We start from the raw sequence: 25,930 nt of genomic DNA on the forward strand, positions 1-25,930 counted from the left end.
GCCTTGTGCTCAAATCATTCGTTTCCCATCCTTCATTTCTCGAGAATCCTATTTTTCATATACAAAATCAACCTCTTAGAAGTTTTTGGGGGCAGCACAGTTGCTAAGTGGTTAACATGTTCACCTAGAAGCACTAGGGTTATTGGTTCTAATCCGAACCACGGCACTACCTGTGTAGAGTTTGCATGTTCTCCCTGTGCCGGGTTTCCTCCGGGAAGTCCAGTTTTCTCCCACACTCCAAAGACATTCTGGTAGGTTAACCACTTAAAGTGGAGTTCCACCCATAAATATAACATTACATCAGTAGTTTTAAAAAAAATTCATTAGTCCTTTACGAAATTTTTTTTTTTTTTAGATGCCTTCAAAGTGTTGTTGCTAGGCAGAATAGTTAATCTTCCCACTTCCTGCACCTAGGTGCTTAAGCTTTCTAAGCTACACCGCACACCTGGGAATGTAGTGGGTGTAACTTACCAGGAGTCTGTGCACTCCCCAGTCTCAAAGAATAATGTGACTTGGACAGCACAGGTGCTGAAACCTGATCTGACACTGCTTGTGCAGCACTGAGCATGTGCGAGATTTGCAAGGCTGAAATCCAGGAAGTCATACAGTCTGGCTTCATGATGCCCACACTTAAGATGGCCCCAGTCAATTTCTATTTTATAAAGTGTCTAAATGCTGTAACAACCTAACAAAACGGACCTTAGTTTACAGACTAACTTTTCTAGAATACATTAAGCTTGTGTATTACAGGGATATTTATATTTAAAAAGTGAAATTGTGGCCGGAACTCCGCTTTAACCCCCGGACCATATTGCTGGTCAAAGACCAGAGCACTTTTTGCGATTCGGCACTGCGTCGCTTTAACTGACAACTGCGCGGTCGTGCGACGTGGCTCCCAAACAAAATTGGGGTCCTTTTTTTCCCACAAATAGAGCTTTCTTTTGGTGGTATTTGATCACCTCTGCGGTTTTTAGTTTTTGCGCTATAAACAAAAATAGCAAGGGAGTAGCCGCTCCAGGTGGGAACCCAGATGAATTTCCTCCATTGCAGACAACTCAGGTGCAGGCAATGCACTTAGCAAAGCAGGAACAAAAATTGTTTCTGGACAGCCGCACTTTGAAAAAATTGTAGCCTTTATTAAAAGAAGGACAGCACTACAAATCACAGCAACATAAAATAAAACCCGACTGCTGACGCGTTTCGCATTGAAACTAGTGCTTCGTTTGGGTGACAAAGCAGTAGTTTCGGTGCGAAACGCGCCAGCAGTCGGGTTTTATTTTATGTTGCTGTGATTTGTAGTGCTTTCCTTCTTTTAATAAATGTTAAAAAAAATTCAGAGTGCGGCTGTCCAGAAACAATTTTTGTTCCTTATAAACAAAAATAGAGCGACAATTTTGAAAAAAAATAATATTTTTTACTTTTTACTGTAATAAATATCACCCAAAAATATATATATATAAAAAAAAAATTTCCTCAGTTTAGGCCGATACGTATTCTTTTTTTCGTAAAAAAAATCGCAATAAGCGTTTAAAAGTTATAGCGTTTACAAAATAGGGGGTAGTTTTATGGCATTTTTATTAATATTTTTTTTTTTACTAGTAATGGCGGCGATCAGCGTGTTTTTCCGGTACTGCGACATTATGGCGGACACTTCGAACACTTTTGACACATTTTTGGGACCATTGTCATTTTTATAGCGATCAGTGCTATAAAAATGCATTGATTACTATAAAAATGCCACTGGCAGGGAAGGGGTTAACACTAGGGGGTGGGGAAGGGGTTAAGTATGTTCCCTGGGTGTGTTCTAACTGTAGGGGGGGTGGACTCACTAGGGGAAATGACTGATCGCTGTTCATACACTGTATGAACAGACAGTCAGGCATTTCTCCCCTAACGGGATCGGGAGCTGTGTGTTTACACACACAGCTCCCGGTCCTCGCTCTGTAACGAGTGATCGCGTGTGCCCGGCGGTGATCCCGACCGCCGGGCACGCGCGCGGGAGTCAGGAGCGAACGGGGGGCACGCCTGCCGACGTAGAGCTACGGGCTCTCGCGCAGGAGAGCCGACCTGCCGCTGTAGAACTGCGGCGGCTGGTCGACAACCAGTTAATTGGCTCCTGTCTAAATTGGTCCTATTATGTGTATGTATGTGAGTTAGGCACCTTAGATTGTAAGCTCCCTGAGGGTAGGAACTGATCTGAATGTACAATATATGTAAAGTCCTGCGTAAATTTACAGTGATATATATTTATACCTGTGATAAAAAAAACAAATACCTCAGTGGGTACTTTCTGGAATAAAGTTAATTCAGGAGATCTGCAAAAATGTACCCCTGTTACCAAATGGATGAGACTGAAAATTATGACCCAGAGTACTTTGGGGCATTGCCACTTAGCAACATTATTTGACTCGTGCAATATTCTACCTCCTCTTACGTAACCTTGACAAATAAACAAATTGCTTTTATTAGTTATATGGGCGTTGTATGCGTTTATAGTGTAAAGCACCTTGCACCTTTACCCCAAGCCAATGAACTCTCTGATTAGCATGTATATGAGCAGCACCATTGTCCCCACTATAACCTTGTTAATCTATAACTCTTGTGAGCCATGGCCTGTCAGAAACTACTGTCGATGATTTCCAGTTTCTTGCTGTGTACTGCAGTGGAAAATTACCTCTGCCTTTCCTGTGTGAGCAAAGACTCATTGATCAGTCCTAACTAGGATGACAAATGTTCGTTGCTATGCAGCAAAGTCCAAAACCTGTGATTGATAGTGCTACCTGCAGTTGTAATAGCTATGACGCAAGCGGCAGAGACACAAGAGAATCAGGAGCTCACTAATGATGAAGGTGCTCTGGCTGCTTAATGAAACGATGTCATATTGTTTCATTAACCACTTGTCCACCGGAGGACGTCATATGACGTCCTCGACTTTGTGTGGTGATATCTGAATGATGCCTGCAGCTACAGGCATCATTCAGATATCGCCGTCTTCAGCCGCTGATTCTGTGCACGATAAGAACGATCAAAGCGGCGCTTGATCGTTCTTATAGGCAGCGGGAGGGGACGTCCCCCCCTCCCGCCGCCATCCGGTGCTTCTCTGGGCTCTCCCGTGCCATCTGGGGCCCGGAGAGCGAATCGGTCGGCGCTGCTTGGAAAGCATAGAGATGACTGGTGACCATGTGGTCACCAGTCATCTCTATGACCGTCGGAGGCCCGGGCGCGACGTTATGACGTCACGTCCGGTACCCGGGAGTAAACAAAGCCGCAATCGCGGCTGTCGGCATGTGATCAGTGATCAGCCAATTCTCTGCAATACCCTTGCACCAATACTCTGCAATACCCTCGCACCAATACTCTGCAATACCCTCGCACCAATACTCTGCAATACCCTTGCACCAATACTCTGCAATACCCTCGCACCAATACTCTGCAATACCCTCGCACCAATACTCTGCAATACCCTCCCACCAATACTCTGCAATACCCTCGCACCAATACTCTGCAATACCCCCGCACCAATACTCTGCAATACCCCCGCACAATACTCTGCAATACCCCCGCACAATACACTGCAATACCCCCGCACAATACTCTGCAATACCCCCGCACAATACTCTGCAATACCCCCGCACAATACCCCCGCACAATACTCTGCAATACCCCCGCACAATACCCGGGAAAAAAAACATGCGTTTTAACCACTTCCTGCCCGCCGGCCGTCATATGACGTCCTTGACTTTGTGCAGGGATATCTGAATGATGCCTGCAGCTACAGGCATCATTCAGATATCCTCTTTTTCAGTCTGCGATTCCCTACACCATAAAAACAATCATGTCAGCTGTTCCGCCTCTTGATTGTTCTTACAGGAGGCGAAAGGGGACGTCCCCCCTCCCTTCTCCCTCCGGTGCTTCTTCCGACTCACCGCTACGATCGAAGCCAGGATCGTTTTTTTTTTCTTCCAGGCTTCCCAGCCGAGAGGTGAGATGTGAGGTCTTATTGACCCCATATCTCACTGTAAAGAGGACCTGTCATGCTATATTCCTATTACAAGGGATGTTTACATTCCTTGTAATAGAAATAAAAGTGATCAAAACATTTATTTTTGGGGAAAAACATGTCAAACTAAAATAAATAAAGTAAAATGAACAATAAAAAAAATAAAGAAAAATTTCAAGCGCCCCTGTTCCCGTGTGCTCGTATACAGAAGCGACCGCACTCGTAAGTCCCGCCCACATATGAAAACGGTGTTCAAACCACACATGTGAGATATCGCTGTGAACGTTAGAGCGAGAGCAATAATTTTGGCCCTAGACCCATTCTCCAACTAAAAAGATTTAACCAGTAAAAATATTTAAAGCGTCACCTATGGGGATTTTTAAGTAGCGAAGTTTGGCGCCATTCCACAAGCGTGTGCAATTTTGAAGGGTGACATATTGGGTATTTATTGACTCGGCGTAACTTCATCTTTCATATTATGCAAAAACATTGGGCTGACTTTAATGTGTTTTTTTTTAAAGCACAAAACTGTTTTATTTCCAAAAAAACGCATTCGAAAAATTGCTGCGAAAATAACGTGCGCGATAAAAAGTTGCAACGACCGCCATTGTATTCTCTAGGGTTTTTGCTAAAAAAGCATATATAATGTTTTGGGGTTCTATGTAATTTTCTAGCAAATAAATGATGATTTTTCCATGTAGGAGAGAAATGTCAGAATTGGTCTGGGTGTTCCAGAACACCTGATGGTGCTCCCTGCATGTTGGGCCTCTGTATGTGGCCACGCTAAGTAAAAGTCTCACATGTGTGGTATCGCCATACTCGGGAGGAATAGCAGAATGTGTTTTGGGGTGTAATTTGTGGTATGCATATGCTGTGTGTGAGAAATAACCTGCGAATATTAACATTTTGTGAAAAAAAAAAAAAATCTTGATTTTGCAAAGAATTGTGGGAAAAAATTACAACTTCAAAAAACTCACCATGCCTCTTTCTAAATACCTTGGAATGTCTTCTTTCCAAAAAGGGGTCATTTGGGGGGTATTTGTACTTTTCTGGCATGTTAGGGTCCCAAGAAACGAGAGAGGCCGTCAGTACTTCAGGTGTGATCAAATTGATCAATTTTCAGTAATTGGTAAATAATCACATTTTTTTTTTACCAAAGATATGTAGCAGTATACATTTTAGGCCAAATTTATGAAGAAAAATTTCTTTTTTGTAAAATTTTATAATAGAAATGAAGAAAAATTCATTTTTTTTACAAAATGTTCTTTCTTTTTTCATTTATAGCGAAAAAAATAAAAACCGCAGTGGTGATCAAATACCACCAAAAGAAAGCTCTATTTGTGGGGAAAAAAGGACAACAATTTAATTTTGGTTACAGTGTTGTATGACTGAGTTATTGTCATTCAAAATGTGAGAGCACCGAAAGCTGAAAATTGGTCTGGTGATTAAGGGGGTTTTCGTGCCTGGTGGTCAAGTGGTTAAGCTGTTATTGTCCTTTCTAGTTACCTCAACTCCTCATTTCAGAATACCTAGGTACATGGTATATCAATCAGATTTGCAAAAATAAAAGCTCATACTTTTTGCTTCATGTTGCTGTCTTTTGAGACCTGTTCTGGGATCATTAATAGTAATTCCAGTTCAACTTTCCATACGTTTCCTGACAGACACATGTGGAAAGTGCTTGGACATTCTTCAATGAAATGGTTCTCTCTTTAATTTTTACAATGCTTTTATGTCTTAATCATTTTATTAGATGGGAAGATTATGTAATTTGCATATGGTGGTCATATAAAGACACATGGGCACTATAAAAACTATAAATAATAAAATTATTTCTAATACATAGTGGAATCTTCAGAAGAGAACATTTTAGACAATTTATGGCAAATGCTCAGTATTTTTCTTCTATATGTAAGGTAATAAAGCAGGGAATACAGCTGTTTAGAGCATTGCATGTTACAATTAGGCCACACTGTCAGGCAGGCAGAGTAATGACTACTTCTGATCATGTAGAATGATCACTATCAAAAGAAGAGATTTTTCAACATGTTCAATTTCTTTACTACCAAAAGAGGATAGAAAAAAGGAAAGCAAGACTTTTCTGAGCAAGTATGTCATCCATCAGTCAGCTAAATTGGTAGAAACACAGAGGGGCTCTCCCTGGTTTGCACACGTTGTTTTGAGGACATATAGATGTCTCATTCTTTGTAATTGTCAGTGAAACTTTGGTCGCTTCGAACAAATTTGTCATAAATGAGGGCAAGATCACAGTGTTATAAAGAAGACTAAAAATGCATATATCTATTTAAATTTTTTAAATGTATGCTTTCATTGGCAAGCAGTCAGTGATGCACTTTTGCTACATGAAGTTAAAACTCCACTCTGGAAATATGTTTGTTTGTCTACTTTCTGAAATGCTACATGTCCAAGCTCTATTTTGTTTGTAACAAACGACCATGTTTTCAACTACATCTGCCCCAGTCTTGCAATTCTAACACATTTTGGGGTATGCTCATGTTTTCACCTACATCTGCCCCAGTCTTGCAATTCTACCAAATTTGGGGCAATCAGCTGTGTATGAGGTTATGCAAATTGTAGCTTTGGGTACCAGTGGTGGTACCAGTTTGGCCTGTGTCAATGGGATTTTGTTTTGGTTGGAACTTCTTCTCCCTCTATACAAGTCAATGGGAGTGCAAAGGTAGGTTGATGCAGCCTAGAAGGAGGACAAAACATATCAGAAAGAGATCAACTGTAGATCAATTGCAGCTGTCAATGAACTCTGAATGTTCTCAGATGTATCTTGAACTGATCTCCAACAAAGCAGAATGCAACTGAAATCAGACCACACTTGCCCACTGACATAAGCCCAGAGCACCCCACCCCCTTTACATCACACATGAAAAGCCCCCCTTTTTAGAAGTCAAGTGTCCCCCACCATCCGTTACATCACAGTGCACCCCCCTTACCTTGTGCTGCAGCCAGGAAGATGCTGAGGGCAGAGCCAGGACTCAGAAAGTTTTGGTGAGGCAACTGCCAGAGTCTACTGAATGCTATTTTTTTCAGGCAGAAAGTTGTGCATTTTTACTGTGTTTTTGCAGAGATTTTGCCGCGATTTTGTACAGGTAAAAAGGTCACCAATGTAAAAAGCAGAAAAAACGCCCAAATCTGCCTAAAAAAATAATCCCAGAACTTGTTTGAACTTCAGACATTTTGGAGTTTCTGGCGTTTTGGAGTGGAGATGTGAACCATCTCCATAGAGAATAATTGATTTTTTCCCCTCCAGCGTTTTGTAGCTTCGGGCTTCAAGCTACAAAATGCTCAGGTATGAATGGGGTCTAAGCGGGTGCTGTGGCTGCGCAGATATGTAGGCATTGTTCTGTCCCCCTCTCTGCTGCTGAGACAAGGTGGGGGCATAGGCGAGGGGAGTGTCGCAGCTGCAGGAGAGGTGCAAGGGCCACATGAAATAGCCTGGTGGGTTGGATTTGGCCTGTGTGCCTTGTGTTAGACACATGTGCCTTAAACGTTCCCTCTCCTTCTATAACATAGGGTTCCTCCAGGGGTTGCTGGGGGTTCCTTGAGCAAGGAGTGATTTCTTTGTTTCAGATGAGCTCCCACTGACATCAATGATCTTTTAAGATCTGTAAAGCCTCGTACACACGACCGAGGAACTCGACGGGCTAAACACATCGTTTTCCTCTTTGAGTTCCTTGTTAGGCTTGTCGAGGAACTCGACAAGCTTGCTTTGCGTACACACAGTTAAGACAAAATCTCCTCGTTCTCAAACGCGGTGACATACAACACATACAACGGCAGGGGAAGTTCGATTCCACTGGCTAAACTCTTGGGGCTGGTTTTGCTAATCTCATGTGTTTGCGTGTTAAGTAAAAGTTTGGTAAGAGACGATTTGCACTTTTCAGTCTGTTACAGCTTGAAAAATGTGTTATCTCCATTACAAATGCTACTTTTTCTCCCGTCTCATACTTTATTCTGAGCAAGCGTGGGTTTCTTAGCATACACACGCTCGAGTTTCTCGTCGGAAACCAGCCCGACCAGGAACTCGACGAGCCAATTTGAGACTCCCGAAATAGAGAACTTGCTCTCTTTTTGGCTCGTCGAGTTTCTCGACAGTTTCCTCAACGAAAATGTACACACAACCAGTTTCCTCGGCAAAAAAAATATCTTGCTGGTTTTTGCCAAGAAACTCGGTCGTGTGTACGAGGCCTCAGAGAAGGATTCTTCCCACTGACCTTAAATGTAAGAAGCATTCTTCCAATTAACGATCCCTCAAATGTACAGTGAGCTTTAGATACAGTAATTATCAGCAGGGGTCCTCCAGAGAACAGAAAGTTATTTCAAGGGTTCCTCTGTTAAAAGGTTGAGAAAAACTGCTCTATAGGCTTAATACTTTGCACCAACGGATATAAAGAATAAGTTATGAGATGAAGGAGTAGGGAGCTGTACAAAAGTAAAGCTGTTTGGGCAATCACAGAAGAATAGGAAAAACATCTGATATAAAATGCACAACGTGTATATTAAATCTCTGTTAAAAAGACAAAGGTATTAATCCTTGATCGTTCTATACGTGGGGGTATGTTTGTAAGTACAGTAAAGAGGGCAAACAGATTTTCGGATTTCATAAGCTGGTTTTCATGAGCTGGTAAGGGCCAAACCTGTTTTGAGCTCACATGATCCGCATTGAATAGTATATGCTAGAAAAAAATGGAGGATCTGATTGTGCAAAAACAGCTAATCAGAAAGCCTTGTGTAGAAGGGTTGCTTCAGCTAGTACAGACAAAACTCACGCTGTAATTGTATACTTTTACAGTAACCAAATAAATGCTGTGCTGGCAGGCTGGGCTCTTGGTTCTCAATGTTCTCAACATTCTCTTATGTACAAAACTTTTTTCCACAACACAAATTCCCATTATTGTTGGCTCTAAATTCATCAGACTGTATCCTACGTAAATAGATGTGTTAGTTGCATATGATTTTTTTAAAGCTGAACTTCAAGCAGATATAAAAGACATACATTTATGCAGCTCTGTATTCAATAATATATTTTAAAAAGGGGAACTCCGGCCGACCTCCCTATTTCTTTTTTTTAGATCCTCTCATGTCCAGCCACAGCTCCGTCCTCCGCCACTATTTTCACTCTGACGTCATCGAGAGGCCTGCTCTTCTGGGTTCAGTGCACTGGCCTCTCGATGATGCACCAATAGGCTGTTCTTGAATGAAAGGACATACCTCCTGGGATATGTGACGTACATATCCCAAAAAGTACAGCAGGCAGAGTACGCGTCATTCACCTAAGGCAAGTGACGTGCATGGGGAGGCAGGGCGGAATTCAACAAAAGAAGAAAAAAAAGCAGTGCCCTATTTCTGCAGAGGAAGGGAGGAGGGTGGAGAGGCAGGATCATCCCCAGGAGGCTGAAGGTCCTTTTTGATACAAGCAGTGTATGTATCGGGACTTGACTTGGTATGAGCTTGCAATCTGATGTACAGCAGAGCTTAGAGTGAAGGGAGAAGCAGCACAAGGAGGCAACCATTTGTTCTGCTTTGCAAGAAGCATGGTGATAGGAGAAGAGACCAGAGTGAAAGACTGATGTGCCCATCGGTCTCCTGCTTGTCCTTTTTCCTTGTTCATTTATAGTGTAGGGTTTGAAAGGAGAGCTGTAGGGCCCGTTTACACAAGCCCACAGCCCAAAACCCTGCTGCTTGCACAGAGTTTTGAGCTGCAGAGCTGTGTGGCAGGGGCGATGTGATGCATATTTTAATGCATAACACAGCTCCTTTTTTTTTTAACATATTGAAAGTGTACAATGTGACACCTCATTCAAGTCACTGCACAGCAGAGCTGGGCCTTGTCCTTGCAGTTCGGTAACATGCAGAGCTATCCAGAGCGGTGCGATATTATGCAAACCTGTTTTGTCCCATTAGTGTTCTACTGTTTCTTTTTTGGCCAATCACAGTACTGAGCTGGTCCTAGACCAGACAGCATTGTTAAACTGCAGTACAAATTATAAGACATGCCTGTGCTATTTAGCTGGGGTGCCCTGTTAATAAGACTGACTGAGCAAAATTACAAATCCAGTGGCAGGTAACACGGTTCACATATATCTTTTTCAACTTTGTACTTAGCTGTTTGCCTGCAGTTCCTTTTTTATTGCATCTTAAAGAACCCATTTTTATTAGATTCCTTCCTAACAATGCTGATTTCTGTCGGATAATCCAGCAATCTGGATATCTGCAATCATCGTCAGATATTAACAGACTTTCTGTGCATGCTCTTTTTTTTAATCAGTCAATTTACATGTCTTAGGCCCCGTACACACGACCGAGTTTCTCGGCAGAATTCGGCCAGAAATTCTATGGGAGACGTATTCTACTGAGAAAACCGGTCGTGTGTACACTTTTCGCCGAGGAAACCGACGAGGATCTCGTCGTGCCAAAAAGAGAACATGTTCTCTATTTCCTCGTTAGTCAATGGGAAAAGATGGCTCGCCGAGATCCTCTGCAGCTTCACAAGGAACTCGACGAGCAAAACGATGTGTTTTGCCCGTCAAGTTTCTCGGACGTGTGTACGGGGCCTTATGCCTCGTACACACGACCGGTTTTCCTGGCAGAAAAACTGCCATGAGAGCTTTTGGCCGGGAATCACGGCCGTGTGTATGCTCCATTGCAGTTTTCCCGTCAGGAAAACCACCAGGAATCCTGGCGGGAAAAAAGAGAACATGTTCTCTTTTTTTCCCGCTGGGATTCCTGGCAACTTTTAAGCCGGCAGTTTCCCTATGGGGAAAACCTGCAGTGGAGCATACACACGGCCGGGGTTCCCGACCAAAGCTCTCATGGCAGTTTTCCTGTCGGGAAAACCGACCGTGTGTAGTGGGAAAAAGCTACCGAGCAGGTTCTCGGTTTTCCTGCCAGACTTTTTACCGCCGGGAAAACCGATCGTGTGTACAAGGCATAATTGCTATATTCTGTCTGTTGATAGAACTATGTTTTAAAAATATTTTAACTTCAAGACATTATTGTTCCCAACAAAATTTGCAAATGACAGCGGCAGGATTCGTATACCTGTTTCAGCCACCTGTGAGTGACTAGCTAGGGCCCCATGCCCTGTACACTTCAATTCATTTCTGTCTGCCCAGCCAGTAATTGCCTGCGGTGATGGCTGCTGGATGCAATTTGGGTACTTCCAGTAGTGATCACTGCTGGTAATTGCTGGCTGGGAGGACAGCCACGGGTAGCTGCAGTTGCTGCAAACTTGTCATTGAAGTGTACAGGACTTGGCGACCACAGCTACCTGCTCACAGGCAGCTGAAACAGCTGCAGGAATTACCCACCCTTGTGAATGATGTAGTCTAATCCTTCAAATGTTCTTGTAGGGGCATGTTCTCGGTACCGTGCAGCACGCAGGGCAGTTTCTTTTTGTTTGTTTTTTACTTCTGCTGCATACAGATGCTTTCAGAATGTGATCACCCGCACAGCTGAATTTGACATTTATGCAGGGACAGGTGCATGGGCTCTACATCTGAGTCTGCGCACTTGCCCATGCGTACCTATCAAACTCAGCTATGCCAGTGAGTCCATACAGCCGATGTGTACCCATTAATTTCTTAAGGGCACCTGCATGCAGCTCTATGGGAGTAAAAAAAAAGCAAACAACTCTGTGTGGTTGCGATTGTCTGACTGAGCATAGTGTACTGGCTTTTATCATCTAAGAAGGCATGGCGATGTAAAGGCTGGTGTTTGGTTTGGGTGGCTTCGAGCTACCCTGCACATCTGTCATTGTAAGGATTAGGTTTGTTTACCATCCTCTAGTTACTTATTTAGGTGGCTTTAGATGATGGCAGCAGATGGTTTAGTGTGGATGGATCTCTGATATGTTATAAACAGTATTACTGAATGTATATGGTAACTATTCTGTTTTTGAAAGGACTGCCGTGGGTATGGGCACACCTTCTGATTAAGGGGGGGGGGGTGGAAAGGGAACCCATCATGGAGGCTTTCAAACAGATAATCTGTGTGCATGTGGGAATAACACATGTCCAGAATTGCAGAGATTGCTGTTGACACTGACCCTGTACCCCCAATAAATTTCCAAACAAAACAACTGACATCAGACATACAGAAAGAGACTTAAAAAGCATTTGCACTACTCACAGATCCCCCTTTGCAGCCTGTGCACTAAGAAAAACTTGTTAAACTTCCTTATAAGTGTAGATTTATTGTCTTGAGCTTCCTATGGGGGTGTTCCAAGAAGAGGAGGAGCCTAGATTGCAGGTGGGGGACCCCAGGGGTGGAGGTTCATGGCCGCTTTGTGTAATACTATTACATGTTTGAAAATGGGGAGGGTAGTGCTGCGCTAATCAGTGGTGAATGGATAAGTGAATAAACAGGTGGGGGAGGGGAATGAAAGTAGGTGTAATTGAAATGAGGAGCAATATAGCCCAAATGGCATCAGCATAAAAATAAATATAAATGATCAGTGAACAATAACAGTAATGGTGCAAATCATATAACTACACAGGTTCCTCTTAATGTGATGAAATACACTATAAGTAATGGTGCAAAAAATTTTTTTTTTTCTTTCAGGTAACTGTGCTAAGTGACACTCCTATATTGGTGATAAACAGTCCATCAACAGAGTTTGAAAAATATTAGCAAAAAATATAAGTAAAATTTCAAAAGTCCAAGAAAGCAAAAGTGCAAGTGTAGGTCCGCAATATGGAGTGAGAGGAAAATGGGTATCCAGTGATCCTTTTAGGGTAAGTAAGGATGTCCCCTTACCTTACTGCTGTAAGGTAACAGCATATAGATCCAACCACATTAGATGGTTCACTCGATGGGCTCTGATCCAACAACGGCAGGTCCTCCTTGGGGTTCTCGTCCCAGATTGGTCAGTTTCTCGCCCCAAAGAAATAAAGCATCGATGGTGTGATACCGTTTTAAAAATTTTAATTCTCAAAGAAAATAGACAGGGGTACTCACATAATCCAAAATACAATTGAGCATGTAAAAAAGAGGGGCAATCTGTCGCCAACGTCACCTCCGATACCTCTCAGTGGACTCATGCGCATTCGTCACTATCATGTGACTTCCTCAGGACTCCTGAGGAAGTCACATGATAGTGACGAATGCGCATGAGTCCACTGAGAGGTATCGGAGGTGACGTTGGCGACAGATTGCCCCTCTTTTTTACATGCTCAATTGTATTTTGGATTATGTGAGTACCCCTGTCTATTTTCTTTGAGAATTAAAATTTTTAAAACGGTATCACACCATCGATGCTTTATTTCTTTGGGGCGAGAAACTGACCAATCTGGGACGAGAACCCCAAGGAGGACCTGCCGTTGTTGGATCAGAGCCCATCGAGTGAACCATCTAATGTGGTTGGATCTATATGCTGTTACCTTACAGCAGTAAGGTAAGGGGACATCCTTACTTACCCTAAAAGGATCACTGGATACCCATTTTCCTCTCACTCCATATTGCGGACCTACACTTGCACTTTTGCTTTCTTGGACTTTTGAAATTTTACTTATATTTTTTGCTAATATTTTTCAAACTCTGTTGATGGACTGTTTATCACCAATATAGGAGTGTCACTTAGCACAGTTACCTGAAAAAAAAAATTTTTTGCACCATTACTTATAGTGTATTTCATCACATTAAGAGGAACCTGTGTAGTTATATGATTTGCACCATTACTGTTATTGTTCACTGATCATTTATATTTATTTTTATGCTGATGCCATTTGGGCTATATTGCTCCTCATTTCAATTACACCTACTTTCATTCCCCTCCCCCACCTGTTTATTCACTTATCCATTCACCACTGATTAGCGCAGCACTACCCTCCCCATTTTCAATTGCTTATGGTTTGATACACCTTCCAGTGCCGCAGCTGTACCTCCACTTCTCATCACTTTCATTTCCCCTCCCCCTTTCTTCCCCTCTCTGTTTCCCCTCCTTTGATAAGCGCGGTAATATCCATTTTTCCACTATTACATGTTTGTTATTATTTTTTGAAACTTCGACTTTACAATCACTTGAACTTATTGGCTACGTTCCACCAATTGTCTTTCTCCTGTACAATGCAAATGCCTTATTGGACAGGGTTGGGCAGTTTAGGGTCTATCAAGTTTTTCCATTGGTGCCCTGGGATTTTTAAAGCAATAAGAGGCACATAATGAGGAAATATGGTGAATTTGTTGTCCTCTTGCTCCTCTGATCTTCTACAAATGGTGATGTCCACACTACTCCATGACACCCTGAACTCATAATATGTCCTCAGTCTTTCAGGTTATATGACACCCAGCGTCACTTAACACAGAAAACTGAGGACATCTAGTGGTGGAAAGTAATTACTGTAAGAGACAGTGCTGGAAAGGAGGTGAGTATTGCAGCCAGAGCTGCTTTTTTATTTTGTGTACTGCTGGGTGATTATTTTTCAAAATAAAAGATTAGCCATAAATGGAGTTTAAACATAGCTGTATGTCTGGTATACCATACATATCTCATTTGTCATGTGTGTGTTTTTTTTTATACAGGCCTAACAGGAAAAATTATTAATTACATATTGGATGGAGGCTTTGAAATTTCTGCACTGCAAATGGTAAGATTTCATACATCAAACAGAGGTCCAAAGTACTTTATCCCTGTTATATAGACAGTTGCATGTTTTAAACTGCTGCTAAAAGCTTTAAATTAATGTAACTTAGAAAATAACAGGATGAAATTCTAAAGGTGATTTCAGCAGAGTACTGTGTGAAAAGCAGTAGTGTCAATAGCATTCAGTTGTTCCTGACACATTCGGTGATCGCATTCTAAAAGCATATCATCCAGGGATTGAGAGCTTGATCGCTCTTGTGTTACAGAAAGAGAATTCCCCTTACAAGGAAGGAGAAGTAAAGTGAACCTGTCAGCCATTTAAACATGTAAGAATCTAGCCTAAGACTCCAAAGAATGATTGTCTGTATTACTCTAATTATCCAGAGAACACTCCTTTGTGTGTCTCTCTTAAACTATTTTCATTTTGTCAGGCATAAAACCTGCCAGCTGCATCCCCCTGTTCTCAATGGACAGTAAGGGTAGTCTCATAGGGAAACGACAGTGAGTGCAGAAGTCAGAAACAGCAACAAAGTAAATCCAGTTTAGGAGAGTCACACAGTAGTGGGTTTTCTGGCTAATATTAAAGCTGCAGTTTATCTAAAAAACATTTTTTTTTAAACTACGGTACATCTTTAGTACATCACTAACTGTATTGAAATATGTCCCATGATGAGCAGGCTGCTTTATTCTATAGAAATCTTCTGTTAGGACCTGGACTTGAACCTGGGGCCCTCTGCTGTGTCTGGTGGTGACTCTAGTTGCTGAGCCACCTGGAATGCTGGACAGTTTCTTAGACAATTCCTTAAATGATCTTGTCTTGGGGTGGCTGTCGTCGGGCGTAGCCGGAAACAACATGGCGCCGTAAGGATCCAGGACGGCAGCAGCAGCAGCTCCATGCTCCTCTCCAGGTGATTTGATATGGGGATGTGGAAGCCAAACCACCCCTAATCAGTGCTAAGCCATATCTGCTAAGCCCTATCTACATTGGCCCACCTGTTGAAGCTGGCGGCGTGGAGGCCTGGGTGCCGTGTGTTCGGCTGAGGGATATCCCGAGTGACATCCCGAGCGTCCCCCGTGCAGGAGTGTCGGAGTCTGGTCGTGGACCTCCCGGAGATCGACAGCTGCGCTGGGGGGGTGTACGTGCCTCCGGTGTGAGGTGACCTGGATTGGCCATCGGGCGGAGTGACGTAGGAGGAAGAGGAGGTAGCCGCTGGGGGACTACGAGCATTGATCCCGCTGGGTGCCGCTACAGATACCGACCTCAGGTCTGGTCATAGACGAGATGCCGCGGGTGTGAGGATCCCGTGGGCCTGAAAGAAGGTCAGGTAGGCTAAGCCAAACAGACATTGTTTAGTCCTTCCTACGCCAGTAATAGAGGATGAATTCCTCCCTCCCTGTGTCCGTTCGGACTACCATTCTCTAGAGGGGAGGTGAGTGAGAAGCTGAAAGCGAGGAGGTGAGAAAGTGAACAGGATTGATGTTTGGCTAAACGTACTATTGAACTGTTACCTTGCTAAATGATATATGCTGGATACAAGTGCAGAGAAATGCATATATAAGAGCTTTAATGTGCCCCAGGGAGTGTTGGAAAAAGGACTGTATGCCTGTGTGAGCAGAAGTGGCCTTAGGACTACTATGACCTGGTGGAAAAAAAAAGGCCTTAAATTGTATGAGATAAACAGCAGCACCTGAAGTGATATATTGATGAGGAGGAAGAACGCATATTTAACCTAAGTGTTTTTTTGAGATACTGATCCAATTTTCTTGAGGACTTGGCTCCAGCTGTTGAATGAAAGCTGGGCTATAGAGTTGGTACAGGAAAAAAAAAAAAAAGGAAACGAACATTACATACTGTATAAGGGTTCCTCTTCATCCCTTGTTTGCCCTTGTCCCAGTTGGAGGCATAAAAAGCCTGCAATTGGTGGGAGAGTGTGCCCAGGAGGAGGAGTAGAAATACACATTCTGTCAGCCGGGGAGGGGGTGGACATTCCATCTATACACTCCATTAAAATCCCTATATACAGCTGCTGGTCAAAGGGCAAGATGGTTCGGAAGGCCCCAAAAAACACGCAGGGAGGGGGGTCAGGACGCAGTACAATGAGGTCCTATCTCGTGTCTGAAGGATTGGATCAGACACTGGGTAGCCCTAAAGGAGATATTGAAAATGGTAAATCTGGGACACCTATGAAAAACAAAGGACAGATTGAGGGGGAGGCATCAGGGAAGAAGAAGGAGAAAAATAAAGATCAATCAATCAATCAATCAATCTCCGGGAGTAAAAAGCCAGAGTAATGCCCCAAAGACTCCTGAGAGTCAACAACAACCCAGCTTATTCTCTGAGACCTCGCCGGAGGACACTCAAGCCCCACCTACTAAGCAGGACATGATGGATATGACAGAAATTATATTACGCTTAGAAAGAACCATCAAGGGGGAAATGGGAGCAACAAGAAGAGATATACAGAGTGTACTACAGAGGGTGGAAGGGATAGAGGAACAACTGGAGGAGCACAAAAATGCAATTATGGAATTAAGAGATAGAGCTGATATGGATTGGACAGAAATAAGAAATGTTCACTACAAATTAGAGGACCAAGAGAACCGCAGCAGAAGAAAAAACTTGCGTATAAGAGGCCTCTCTGAAGAGGTCAAAGATACAGAATTGGGGGAGGTGCTGCGAGAGATATTCAATATAGCTCTAAAAAGGGAGGTGACAACTCCTATGCATTTTGAACGGGTCCACAGAATACAAAAATCATATAACACACACAGGGACCTACCAAGGGACATTATAGTAAGATTCCTAGAGTATAACCAAAAAGAACTGGTATCTCAAAGTACAAGGAACTTTGCTGCTATGGAACACAAAGGGGTTAAATTACTCATGTTTTCGGACTTGTCTCAAGAGACATTAGCACGGAAAAGTGCACTGAAGCCATTAACCAGTCATCTACAGACAAAGGACATTCCGTATAGATGGGGTTTTCCAGCTTGTCTGTCGGTTAAGAGCCAGGGGGTCTCAGCGGTTATCCGCTTCCCTGAAGATGTAAAGGAATTCTGTAATAGGCTGAATATTCAACCTATGCAGATAGACAATTGGGAAAAGAGGCCTCCAGCCTGGAGAAGATGGAGGGAACAGGATTGGAATAGGGCATAGACTATTTGGCTTGGTATTGATGTGGGGTGCTCTCTCTGGGGTATGGGGGTGTGGGGAGGGAGGGGCGGGAAGATTGAGTACAGGGGAGGCTTCTAGGCCTCTAGGTGTGCGTGTCCCCCGCCTCTTTCCTCCTCATCCCCCATCTCTTTTTTTTTGGTAAAGGTTTTATGTAAGTCTAGTGTCTAGAGAGAGGAAAAATGGATGTCGCCTGGGGAGGGGGGAAATATGGAGCTGATATGCCGTCCCTGGGCCAGGTGCCGTCCCTTTTTTAGGAGACGGGGCCTGGGAAATGGGGGGTCATAGCAGACATCCCGAGGAAAGGCTCACTCGGCAAGGGGCCTGGATGGGCACAGACCAAGTAAGTTTTAGCATTGAGGTTCAATGCGTTGGGGGTGGGTTGGGAGAGGGTGGGGGGTATATGTTGTGTATGTGGTCTCATGGTACTTTGATTAAGATTTTTTTTATTGAGAAAGGGTCTAGAGTCTCTCATGTCCTGTGGAGGTACGATATGTGCTTCCTATTTTGTAAGGGAAAGGGGGAGGGGAATAGGGAGGAGGGGAAAAAAAAAGGGAAAAGAAAAAGGTGAAATATAATAAATGGCTGCATTAAAGATCATTACGTACAATGTGCGAGGGCTAAATAGCCCAAGTAAGCGATATCAGATACTACAGGAGATGAAGAGACTCTCGGCCAATATAGTGTTTTTGCAAGAAACCCATTTAAAGATAACATCAAAGACCAGATTAAACTCAAAGGAATTTCCCACATGGATTCATAGTTATTCCCCTAATAAAAGATCAAAGGGAACTGCAATAGGGTTTGATAGGAACTTACGGTTCTCCCTAGAAGCCACAGAAATAGATCCCGATGGAAGATACTTGTTTGTTAAGGGTACTATATTGAATAGAAAATATACATTGGTGAATGTGTATTGTCCCAATGTACGGCCGGCTGTATACTTGAATAAATTAGAAGGATTTAGGGAGATTTATGGTGATTCTAGCAGGGGAAAAAAAAAAATGATCTTGTCTTGGATCTTGTTTGCCTTGAACTCTTTGCTCCTCCCATGAACTTCCTGATTTAAATCATGTCTCTGCACTTCCTGGTCACCAGAATATTGTGCCTTCACCAGCCAATATCTTGCTCTTGTCTCTCCTGCTGCCGACCGCGTCTTCGCTACCTTTCGTTACCAACATTTGGCTTCTACCTCGACTCTACCCAGTGCGTCCTGGTCACTGCCTCTCCTTGCAGTGTATCTTGGCTGCTATATCCTACAATTCCAGAGTGGATTCTCCATCTCTCTGCTTTCTACTGATAAAATGAGCCCTAAGGCCCGCTAATGCAACCATTTGTGTACACTGCTTCCAAGTGGCTGATTATCTTGTCCAGGGAATCCTGGTCCTCTGCTGGAAGGTGCAGAATTAACTTCCTTGCTGCCCCGTCAAGGGCGGTAATTGCCAGATCTGTCTGCTGTGCGGGTGGAACCCCCATATGACCATATCAAGCCCCGAAATCTCTTAATCCAGTCATCTAAATCCTAATCTGGTCATGCGGTAGCAACCTTGCCAGCAATAGAGAAGCAATGGTAGACTGTTTAACTCCTTCAGCATTGCAGCCGGCTGACTCTGCCGTCATGCTTCTGCCCACACCATTAACTGACATTGCTGATCCCGTTCATGACGTCAAGTGTAGTGTAGTGGTAGCAGTCAAATTATCAGACAGACGGGTGGTGATATGCAATTTCTACTTTACTAAACAATGAAGTTCAACATAACATTGCATAGGGGAAACAGGAACACAAGAAATGAGAACAATTTTACAAATAGCCACTAGATGACAGTAGAGTTTCTGAGTTCAGTTCAACTTCTGAAAGAGAAAAGAAGATAATTGGCTAGATTCACGTAGGGTGTCCTAACTTTGCGGCGGCGTAGCTTAGCGTGTTTACACTACGCCGCCGTAAGTCAGCGAGGCAAGTACATGATTCACAAAGTACTTGCCTGCTAAGTTACGGCGGCGTAGCATAAATGCGGCGGGCGCAAGGGCGCCTAATTCAAATTCGGCTAAGGGGGCGTGCGCCGGGCGCCTACATTTCCCAGTGTGCATTGCGGTAACGTACGTCGCACGGGCCTATTGATTTCGATGTGGACGTAAATGACGTAAATCCCTATTCACGGACGACTTACGCAAACGACGTAAAATTTTTGAATTTCGAAGCGGGAACGGCGGCCATACTTTAACATTACTATTCCAACTATTTGTTGGAATAACTTTAGGCCTGATAAAGCGTTACGTTAACGGCGTATCTGTACTGCGTCGGCCGGGCGTACGTTCGTGAATAGGCGTATCTAGTGATTTACATATTCTACGCCGACCTCAATGGGAGCACCACCTAGCGGCCAGCCTAAATATTGCACCCTAAGATAGGACGGCGCAAGCCGTCGTATCTTAGATAGGTTTAAGTGTATCTCTGTTTGAGAATACACTTAAACTTAGGTCGGCGTAGATTCAGAGTTAGGTCGGCGTATCTACTGATACGCCGACCTAACTCTACCTGAATCTAGCTAAAAGTCTTACATGTCCACCTTATGAAGGAGTACATCGACAGCTAGCACAGGCTTCACACTGGCACTGCTGTTATCTTCGGTCAGGAGGTTCTTGTGAATGAAGATATGCCACCCCACTGCATGGACAGCCTCTTCACGTGGATTGTAGCAAAGTCCTCTCCAGTGACTGGGACTTAGATAGATGCTGCATGCTCTTATGCTCACTGCTGGTGGCCCACACACCAGACTTAATGGGGGAGAACCCAGCACCTGGTGACAGCTCACTTGCCCAGTCACTGCTGTCCCATCAGGCAGGGTTTCTGAGCACGAGAAGGAGCCGGAATTGATATCCCCTAGGAGTGTCCAAGAGGTCAGGTGATGCTGGGAACTCAGAGGATTGTGGGAGTTTGAATTAGAGGGACTTGCACAAGACTGTGGATAAAGGAGCACTCCGCCACATGACTAAAATGTATTTTTAGTCAAACTTCAGCTTGAGGTAGCAATTATTGTCAATGAAGCAAGAGCAGAAAGAAACCCCACTTGTGACGGGTCTCCTGATAAAGTGCATGAAAGGTTTCTTAGGCACCAAAGTAAAACAAATCAATAAAATTGATTTGGAATCCCTAGACTATATATAAATGTAGTTTTATTGAAGTGCTGACTTGAAAACACTGCAACGTGTTTCAGGCATTGTGTCAGTAAGCCTCAACCGGACAGACTACAGAACAGAAAAATATGCATGAAATATTCCATTTAAAGTGTTACTAACCCAAGGACCCTGCATTCACTATACACAATCTGGTCACACAGTACACAGAACATGGAAATGCAATTACTTTAGTAAATATAAACTGATAAATACCTTTTCTCATTAGCAGCATATAGCAGTCTTTAGACTTCCATCAGTGTCTGGCCTAGCACTGGTTAAAGCTTGTAGGAGGAGTTTTCATTCCCCTCTGACTGTCCTATGAGGTTGCATGACCCCTGCAGTAGCAGAGAATTGCAACAACAATTCAAATAATAGCAAAGTTACAAAAAATTAACTGCAACCAGTTTCCGTCTGGATTGGAACGCCCATTCCCCGTGGGCAGACGGAATCGTCTAGGTAGGATTAAACAGTGAGTACGGGGATAAAAAATGTAAGACCGGCATACTGTAGCTCGCGCTACGATGCCGAATTTTATGCTAGAATAAAAAAAAATTTTTTTTTTTTTTTTAATAGGGTGAACCCCCGCTTTAAGTCAATATGCAATACTCAATGGAAATACATATCAGACAGAAAAGTTAAACTTTAAAAGTCTGAAGCTTGAACATTTGGGTAAAGTAAAGTAATAAATAAATATAAAGTTGCAGCCATAAAATAAAACTAGTTTCATTACTAAGTGCCTGTTCTGGAATTCCACATTGTATCCTTGCTCTTCCATATGAAAGGTTTCCATCTGCACTTATTAGTCATTACTTTGATCTGCAGATTGTAATCTTGCGTCATTATTATAAAAGCCTCAAGCTTTTCTTGTAGATGTAATTGAAAAGTGAACTTGTATCATTTAACCTGATTTGGGTTGCTTTATTGTGCCTTTTTTCATGTTTTAGTTTACTATGGAAAAAGCAAATGCTGAAGAATTCTATGAAGTTTACAAAGGTGTTGCAGCTGAGTATATAGTAAGTAAAAAATATATATAGATTTATTATAGCTGTTTTTATTTTTTTTCTCAGAACATTATATATTTTTGGTCTCTTTTCACATTTGCTTTCTTTCTCTTTTGAAAAAAAAAAAGAGTTGTTAACAGGGCTCAGAAGCCCAAGCTATAATTTACACAACACCATTCTCTTATGGTAAGTAGCAAAACGCATCCTATACAATTTATAACTTAGATCAGTCATTCATTGGTGTCTAGAGAGGCCCCTTTATATCCCAGGCCCATGATTGTTTCTTGGCTTGATTGGTATCAGCCATATTGGGTGACAGTCATGTCATGGCTTTGGAGATCTATAAACATCTTGATTCAAGCATCACTTGCTGTGATCTGCAGAGACAGGACAGTTTCCAACCTGCTGGATCCCTTGTAACTTTTGGTGGTCTTGATATTTTATTACATTTGATCCTTTGTTGGATTAATCCCTTTTTTTGACATGCAATACCAAACCCACATACCGGTATCTTGCTCCACTGAACATCAAAATCAATTGTAATAACATTTTTATCTATTAAAATGCTGTAGTACTTACTATGCACTGTGGAATGTGTACACGGGCGATAGTAATGCCGCATACACACACGATCATTTTTCGGGTTGTAAAAAATGAAGTTTCAGAGCATTTTTCGGGTTCTCCAAAAAAAAATGAAAAAAAAAAAACGTTTTTAACATTGTCGTTTTTCGGGTTGTAAAAAATGGTCGTGTGTAGGCTTTAACGACGTGAAAAATCCACGCATGCTCAGAAGAAAGTTATGAGATGGGAGTGCTTGTTCTGGTAAAACTAGCGTTCATAATGGAGTAAGCACATTCATCACACTGTAACAGACTGAAAAGCGCAAATCGTCTTTTACTAACACAAAATCAGCTTTCATGAGTTGTATCTACACACCATCAGTTGAAGTCCAATGCTTCCGAGCATGCGTCGACTGGATTCTGAGCATGCATGGATTTTTAACCGATAGACGTGCCCACAGACGATAATTTTTTTCTATCGTTTTTTTACCCATCAGATAATTTTAAAACAAGATCCTAGTTTTTTCACCGATGGATAACAAACCGATGGGGCCCACACACGATCGGTTTGTCTGATGAAAACGGTCCATCAGACCGTTTTCATCAGACAAACCGATCGTGTGTATACGGCATTAGTCCCTTCACATCTCATGTAAAGGTAACTATCAAAACGGTTGGTTCCTTTACATTTCATGTGGAGACAACCACCAAAACTGTTGATAATCATGCATTACCCTGTTTTCTGTATTCATATGACAAGTCCAGGCATCTCTGTCAGCAATTAGGAACAGTAGTTGTTAGCAAATGAGTGATAATAGGAATGTAGATGTAATGAAAGTTGTTGACACTGAAAAATGTTAAAACGTCTCTGTGGCAGCTAAGAAAAATATCCATTATGTTACTACATACATATGTATACTTTTACAAATGAAACAGCTATTTATTGAAAGCTTTTTTTTCCCACTAGGAAATGCTAAGTGAATTGTGTTCTGGCCCTTGTATTGCTATGGAAATTCGGGGACCAAATGCTCCAAAGTCCTTCAGAGAGTTTTGCGGACCAGCAGATCCTGTAAGTATGCTTGTAAATTTAAAGAGGAAATAATTACTCAGAATTGTGTCCCCTTTCGCTCTTCGGCGTCATTGTTTTTTTAAAAAACCTGCGCGTGCACAGATGCACTGTGGGCCTCTTCTCCAGACCCTTTTACATCTGTCACATATGCTCAGGGAGAACCTGCTCTCATCTGTGAAAAGCATGGGGGCCCAGTGGCGGACCTGCCAATTCTGATGTTCAATGGAAAATGCCAATTGAGCTCCACAGAGTTGGGCAGTGAGCACAGAGCACACTAGAGGATGTCGGGGCCCTCAGGCCACCCCCATGAAGTCTGTTTCTGATTGTTTGGTCAGAGACATTCACACCAGTGGCCTGCTGGAGGTAATTTTGTAGGGCTCTGACAGTGCTCATCCTGTTCCTCCTTGCACAAAGGAGCAGATACCGGTCCTGTTGATGGGTTAAGGACCTTCTATGACTCTGTCCAGCTCTCCTAGAGTAACTGCCTGTCTCCTGAAATCTCCTCCATACTCTTGAGACTGTGCTGGGAGACACGGCAAACCTTCTGGCAATGACACGTATTGATGTGCCAACCTAGAGGAGTTGGACTGCCTGTGCAAACTTTATAGGGTCCAAGTATCGCCTCGTGCTACCAGTACTGACACTGACCCTAGCCAAATGCAAAACTATTGAAAAACAGTCAGAAAAGATGAGTAGGGGAAAAAAATGTCAGACACCTCCACCTGAAAAAACAATCCTGTTTTGGGGGTTGTCTCATTGTTGCCCATCTAGTGCACCTGTTGTTAATTTCAATTAACAGCAAAGCAGCTGAAACTGATTAACAACCCCCTCTATATAGAGCCCCCCCCCTCTGTATACACCCCTCCGCCTCTGCTACTTAACCGACCAGATCAATATCCCAAGAGTTCTGATTCAAAAGTGTTCCTTTAAAAAAAAAGCATCTACCACCAAAGCAGCAATGTTATATGTGCCCCATATCACAACTTATTAAAAAAAATAGATTGTATTTTCAATAAGTAGCTCATGTGCTCCATTATCTCCAGCCAGCCATGACAGTGATCTTCTGCTACTTTGCACTAATGCAAAATCTGGTATCCTTGCTGCGAAAATGTTGGCTCTGCTCTATGCCAGTTGGGTAGTGGTTTGTATAGTCTGAAAATTGAATTCTAAGTTCAGCAAATTTAAATCTCATTAACAAGTAGTGTCCTGCGAATACTGAGCAATGGTGGCAGGTGTTGTAGCTAATGGATCTTCTAAAAATAAAATGATGGGCTAGTTAATATAAATTAGATATTATAAGTTTAGAGGAATCGGATAGTTTGACAGAGTATACTGTTACTAGCAGTTAACGCTAAAGTGAAGTCCAGTTCTTTAAACAGAATGTCTTTCAATAAATGTGGCAATACACTGCTTAGTGGGTATAATGTAATCTTACTGTAATAGCTAAATATAGTTACGTTGTGCATGGTAAACGTGCTATATCTGATTACTGATACATTTATTACCTAGATAAATAAAATTAACCAAATTTCCAGCTATTACCCCCAAATTTCCCCAAAACCTCCCAATTACCATCTAGAGCAAGTTCTATTTTTTCCTTTATCTTCTTTCTGTTGTAATAACCAGCTTATTTTTTAATTTTTATTTTTACTCTTTGTGACATCATCACCAGGCCTATAAAAAATCATGCGGTGACAGCTACTAGGAGTTCAGTTCCTATTGACATATGCACACCTCCAGATCTACATCTCCCAAAAGCTCTGTTCCTGTCAGTGAGCAGGCTCCTGAGAGTAAAGCCAGCATATTTTTTTGTTGGGAAACCAATGGGGTTGATTTACTAGAACTGGAGAGTGCAAAATCTGGTGCAGCACTGCATAGAAACCAATACAGATTGTTTTTGTCAAAGCTTAAAGCGGAAGTAAACCCATCGATCTAACAGTTTCAAAAAGCAGTTACATTTCCGGCATGCCGGGATTGCTAACTGTCACATTGGTTGTGCTCTCAACCAAACTGTCAAACCATCCAATTGCTGGTGTCATAACTGATCACATGTGCAGCACCATGGCAGTTGAAGATTAAACATAGGCCAAGATGGCAGCTTCCTTGCCTGAAAATGATAGGTGGGTTTACTTACACTTTAATTAAGCACGCTGAAGTTAGAAGCTGATTGGCTACTAAGGATGAGCTCAGGCGTGTTCTCAACTTCACGTGCCCGCCAGGAAGCTGACTCTCTGCAGCGCTAATCACAGGTTGTGAGATATTTCCCGATCTGTGCAGCCGTAGATCAGGAAATGTCTCACTGCCTGTAATTAGCGCTGCAGAGTGTCAGCTTTCTG

At 42.7% G+C, this 25,930-nt stretch overlaps 1 protein-coding gene across 1 annotated transcript in view; it reads left to right on the forward strand.

Annotated features, from left to right (window-relative positions):
- NME7 (NME/NM23 family member 7) overlaps positions 1-25,930 on the forward strand; it is a 236,223-nt gene that overhangs the window by 140,470 nt on the left and 69,823 nt on the right. The window contains exons 8-10 of the mRNA XM_040337354.1: positions 14,555-14,619; positions 21,909-21,977; positions 23,493-23,594. Of these exons, the coding sequence (XP_040193288.1) occupies positions 14,555-14,619; positions 21,909-21,977; positions 23,493-23,594 (236 nt within the window). The remainder of the gene's footprint in view (positions 1-14,554; positions 14,620-21,908; positions 21,978-23,492; positions 23,595-25,930) is intronic.

Source organism: Rana temporaria, chromosome 2 (genome assembly GCF_905171775.1).
Source record: "Rana temporaria chromosome 2, aRanTem1.1, whole genome shotgun sequence".
NCBI classification, from domain to species: domain Eukaryota; kingdom Metazoa; phylum Chordata; class Amphibia; order Anura; family Ranidae; genus Rana; species Rana temporaria.